This window comes from Centruroides sculpturatus, unplaced genomic scaffold (genome assembly GCF_000671375.1).
Source record: "Centruroides sculpturatus isolate CEXI.00-Female unplaced genomic scaffold, Cexi_2.0 scaffold51, whole genome shotgun sequence".
NCBI classification, from domain to species: domain Eukaryota; kingdom Metazoa; phylum Arthropoda; class Arachnida; order Scorpiones; family Buthidae; genus Centruroides; species Centruroides sculpturatus.
Window position 1 is genome coordinate 682405 of NW_019384329.1, and position 6000 is coordinate 688404.

Consider the following 6000-nt stretch of genomic DNA (forward strand, 5'->3'; position numbering starts at 1 on the left):
CTTCGTTACTCAAGCTTGTTTTCGTCGCGGAACAGCGCACGAAACAGCGGCCGCGATTTCTGATAACGAATTTTTCGCAGAAAAATAACTTGACCTTTGGAGACATCATTAATATAAATAATTTTTATGGCCGTTGAATAAGAAATGTTTCTTTCACAAGAAAGGTATAAAATTACAGTACTGTATTAGACTTACGATACCTAATTTACATACTGTACAGACGATAATAAACTCAACTTACTAGCCTAATCTCTCTGTAGCGTAGCGCTAGACGGCAGAAATTATATATATAATTATAATAAAGTTACAATAANTAAAAAAAACTATTAAAACTGCCCGCCATCTAGCGGGATGGACGGGTCATCCTCCCACCTTTGATTTTGTTAGGCAAAATCAAATCAAACTTAAATTCAAACTCAACAAAACACAAAGTACAAATTGAAGGAGTTCGAATCAGTTTATAGATTTAACCGATTGGGAGTCTTTAGGGGTCTGCCCCTTTTGGAGACTCGATACTTCTCAGATGAGTTTGTCACATCACTTCCTGCAGTCCTGTCACGAAATTCTTCTTGCATATCTTTCTTCTCATCCCCCGAAGAAATCTCCAATAGGTACAATTTCCTAACAGGACGGATAAGAAATCCAACCTGTGTTTTTAATTTTACCACTCTCACCAATCCATCTTTACCTGGATAGATCTCGACAACTCTCGCCAGAGGCCAATCAAGTCGTTTTTGATTGTCATGTCCAACCAAGACGATATCTCCCACAGCAATCATTTTAGTGCCCTTGGCTAACCCCCTCGGGTTTTGCAATTGCGCCAGGTACTCAATTCGAAATCTATTTCGTAAATCTTTTCTCAATTTGCATAAATAACGGAATCTCTTCCCAAGATTGACCTTTTCCATATGGTCTAAATCGGGAAGTCCAGTTTCCTTTATTCCTTGCAGAAACATATTAGGAGTCAACGGAATCAAATCTTCAGTATCTTCCGAGAGAGTAGTAAGTGGTCGAGAGTTCATCAAACCCTCTACCTCACAGATAATTGTGTAGAGTTCTTCGTAAGTTAACGAAGCTCGTCCCAAAATTCTCCTAATAATCTGCTTTACACATCCTACCAACCTTTCCCACCAGCCACCCCACCAGGGCGAAGCTGGAGGAATGAACTTCCAGGTAATGTCCTGAACAAGAATTTCATCTTTAATCTTTGTAAGTTCAGCTTCAGAGAAAATTTTGGCGGCACCGACAAAATTTGTACCGTTATCACTATAAATAACAGAAGGGCGTCCTCTTCTTGACACAAATCGTCTGAATGTTTGCAGGAACGCCTTCGTTGACAGAGACGTCAACAACTCGAGATGCACAGCCCTGTACACTGCACAGGTATACAGAACAATCCAACACTTCTGCTTATCCCTCAAGTACAGTGGACCAGCTAGATCAACGCCAATAACCTCGAATGGCGCAGCATCTCTTATGCGATCCACAGGCAATGGCGGAGATTCAGGGTGGGCTGGAGACACAGCAAATCTTCGACATCTAGAGCATCGGAGTGTGATAAGCCGGATATATTTTCTGCATCTTAGTATCCAGTATTTCTCGCGCAGACGATTCATTAAAATTTGAACACCAGCGTGGTTTAATTCTCTGTGTTTCCACTCTATTAGTTTTTGTACAATATAGTGATTCCCAGGCAAGATAATGGGTAAACGGAAATCTTCACTATCTTTACTTCTGAATACGAGAGTCTTTACTCTCAAAAGACCTTCCTTGTCCATCACCGGGTGTAATTTTCGCAAACGATTATTTATTCCGTTAGGAAATTCTTCTCTTTGAATCAGTTTCAATAACACTAATTCAGCATGCCTTATTTCCTTTACTGTAAGCCCTCCAGACATTCTAACAGTTTTTCCCTTGAGATTTAAGACAAACCGGTATATCCAAGCCGTTATTCGTAATATTTTCCAGTAAGTGGAATAATTCTCATAAAACCTTTCTGCTTTCTCTACATCCAGCGCAGAAATCACAGATTTTTTCCTTTCAGAGCTCACTATCTCCATGTCCGGCATTTCTTGCTGCCGAGGCCATTCTTCTACCGGCAAGCTTGGAAATTGAAGTGTCTCCCACCATTGCGATTCGGCCAAAATTCTTGCATTACAACCCCGTGATGGGAGGTCTGCGGGGTTTAAATGCCCTGGTACATGATTCCAGTCATCTGGACTACTTAAAGATCTAATTTCATTTACTCTATTCATAACAAACGTAGCCCAACATTCCTGATTCTTGATCCAATATAAAACATTCATGGAATCAGTCCAATAAAGAGTTGAGATTCGTTCAAGTGGAAAGTCCCCTTTAATAGAGTTCATCATTCTGACACCTAATAAACAGGCTAAAAGTTCAAGCCTAGAAATCGATATGGACTTCAGAGGAGCAACACGAGTACGAGCCTGGATCAACCGCCATTTTACGTTGCAAGCATCTTGCTGTCTGAGATAGATACAAGCGGCATAAGAGTACTGTGACGCATCACAAAATACATGAAATGAAAATTGGACAGCTGCTCTATAGTCATTTACTATCCTTCTAGGAATTTTCACCTCTTTCAAAAATTTTAATTCTTTTATCCACCTTAACAATCTTCTTTCTAAGTCGTGCGGTAATGGAGTGTCCCAAGCTAACTTTCTTTTCCAACACTCTTGCATCAGAAGTTTTGGAATTAACGTCACTGGAGAAAGGAATCCAATTGGATCAAAAAGTTGACTCGCTAATGACAGAACCACTCTTTTTGTTAAAATTTCATCGTTAGGTACTCTAAAGTTTGCATTACAGTATAAAACGTCCTCTGAAATATCCCAATTCAATCCTAGCACACTGACTATTTCATCGTGCTGGATTTCCAAAGTTCTCAATGTCCTTTCGTCGCCGTCGCAAACCGGTGACGTCTCTGTTTGTATACCATTGTATACCCAACCTCTTAAATCAAAGCATGCTAAACGCATGATTTCTCTAGACTGCCTTATAAAATCCATCAGCTCCTCCTTGGACTGACAACTCGTAACGCAATTATCAACGTACATTGATTTCTTAAGTTTTAAAGCTGTTTCTTGCAGATGATGTGGAACATGGCTTAAGTGATAATTTAGAGTGGCTCCCAGGAGAAAAGGACTCGAGTTTACTCCAAATACTACCCTGCGATGTCTGAAAACTTTCAATTTCGCAGGGTCGCCACCCTCCCACCACAAAAATCTGAGAAAGTCGCGATCCGCTTCACTTATCTCTATCTGCAAAAAAGCCTTTCGAATGTCAGCTATTACTCCGTATTCAAATAATCGAAATTTATTCAGGATACTAGGTATTAGTTCAATGTAGTTAGGACCTTTTGCTAAACAATCATTTAAGGAGACGTTGCCCCTTTCTTTAGCGGAGGCGTCGAAGACTGGACGAATCTTCGTCGTGGAATGCTCTTTGATGACAGCTCTATGTGGAAGGTAATGACAGTTGGTCTCCTTCACTTTAACGTTTTTCACTTCTTCTATTATTTGATCTTCAAGCCATTGCTCGAAGACTCCCTCATAGGCATCAACCAGGCCCTTCTTTTGTAAAGTCTTCACTGCTGATCTTAATCTTCGCTCGGCTAGAACCTTATTATTTGGTAGAGCTTGGCGACCTTCTATCCAAGGCAAGGATACCATATACCGACCATCACTGTCTCTCTTCAGTGTCTTTTCAAAATGTTCGATAGATGCTTGTTCCAGTTCCTCCTTTGATTGTTTTTCGGCAGGGTCCTTTATTCCAAGAATATCTAATTCCCAAAGATCAGGAATTCGCAAATCTCCAATTAACATCGAAGTGACAATCAAGTCTTCAGTTGGTACGGAATGCTCCTTTGCACGTCCTAAGATCGTCCAACCCAGCTTCGTTTCAATAGCAGTTAATCCCGATTTGAGTCTCTGGATTCCTCCCGTCATCAGTTTGCCAGCAACATCTGCCCCTATGAGCAGTTCGATGGGACCTTGACAATCATTCAAGGATATCCCCATATTTGATAACTCGTCCTGACACAGGTCCTGGGAAACTGGGGGCATGGTTAAACAAATGGTCGATTGGTCTAATACATCGAAATTACAACGATATTTATCGTCTATGCACGAGAGGTGTACCTTGTACACATCGTGTTCGCAAATATCCGTACAAGAACCTCCAAACAACGAATGTTTCAGATTTTCCTTTCTCATTGGTTGGTAACCGACTCTTTCCGCAGTGCTCTTCAAGATATAGGACCTCTGAGAGGCAGTATCAATAATTGCACGGATTTTGAGACACCTTTCCTCTCCCCTCAGAATCACAACCAAAGTCTGTAGCAAAACACGTGGAGTTGATGACACATTAGCCAATGCCTGCTCACATACTGTGGAGGCGCCGTCACCTTCACCAACAGAAGTGTTGTTGGGAGATACCTTTCGGTTATTCCTACAGAGAAGAACGTGATGCGGTTTGCCACAAACTGTACAACTGCACTTTGCCCTACATGAAGAAGATATGTGATTCAGTTTTAAGCATTTAAAACAAGCTCCTCGCTTTATAAGGATTTGTTTCCTTTGATCTAAAGTCAAATTTTCCGCCTTCCTGCACTCAGCACTAGCATGAGATTTCTCACAGAATACACACTGCTGATCCCTAAATGGTTTCTCTTGAGCAGAAGTCAAAAGTTCCATTCCAGTTGGCACAGTCTTGTTATAGGAAGAGGTAGCCTTAATTTTACCTTGTACAACCTTCTTGGTTTTGTTTTGAAAGCCAAACCCACTTGTGGCTAAGGAAATTTTCTCCTCACTTTCAATTTCGTTACGCAAAAACTGCATCAGAGTTTCTAATTTGTTGAAATTCTCTTTTCCAGACTTGAGTAGCATCGAATTTAGGTGTCTTTCCCAAATTCTCAGGAGATCAGTCGGTAAGCTAGATTCAACTAAAGGATAAAGCATTGAAGCACACTTATCCGTAGTAACACCAAGCATTTTAAGGGATCGCAGTTGTGTCTCGATACGATCATAAAGTTTCACAATTGGCAATTTGTGCTCTTGCACTAACGCATTATTTAGCACTAGACTCAGGAGTTCTCTCACGTAAACCTCGATGAGCACATCTTCTCTTCCGAAACGCGAATTTAAACACTCAATTGCTTGAGGGTAATGCTCGGCTGTTACGGGGAACGATTCGATTACTTCCCTGGCCCTTGAGCCCTTCAGAGTCGACTGAATAAGATATTGAAATTTATCCAAATCCGAAATATTGGGATCTTCATGTATTTTCTTAAATAGTCCCCAAAAGGAAAGATAATTTTTCAAATTGCCATCAAATTTTTGCAATTCAATCTTTGGTAGCTTAAAATTTCCCTTAGAACAGCCGGCTTCGCTTTCACTTCGTGTTTCATCTAGCTCCTTCGACGTATTCAAACGGCGCTCTAGTCTTGTTTTCAAGTCTACGAATGTACCATTGTAATTCTCAATACCCTCAATTTCCTCATCCAACATCTGTTGAGAACACTTCTCATCCTTTTGTAACTTATCTAATATTTCTTTGTCGATGGTTTCTATTTTAGAATATTTTTCTTTCAACTGGGCCAAAAACCCAGCACACAAATCGAAATCCTCAACCTTCGACGTCAAAAAATCCTGTACCTTGGTAACGAACTTTGTGAAAGCGCCTCGGTAGGATCCACGTAGTCTGATCGAGGGCTCCATTACGTAAATCTTACTAATTAATCCAAATAACAAACGTAGACAAGGATAGACATAGAGAGAACCTCGATCTAAGTTCAAATGGAAAAAATCTGAGATGTATTTCCACCAAATCTTTCAATTATCACTCACTTTCCACATTAAGTGAGTGTTTCCAAATGTAAACAATGTCAGAGAACAATCGGAGAATATTTATCTATACAATAGCTTCGGGTAACCTGAGTCCCTATTCGGGCGCCATTATGTCGCGTCAGGCCGATTC

General features: G+C 40.6%; 1 protein-coding gene across 1 annotated transcript; it reads right to left on the reverse strand.

Moving 5' to 3' along the window:
• Positions 1 to 382: 382 nt before the first annotated feature.
• Positions 383 to 5953, reverse strand: LOC111628934. The gene has a single exon (XM_023372795.1). It carries the CDS (start codon positions 5739 to 5741, stop codon positions 459 to 461), a length of 5283 nt encoding a protein of 1760 aa, XP_023228563.1. The 5' UTR covers positions 5742 to 5953; the 3' UTR covers positions 383 to 458.
• Positions 5954 to 6000: the final 47 nt, after the last annotated feature.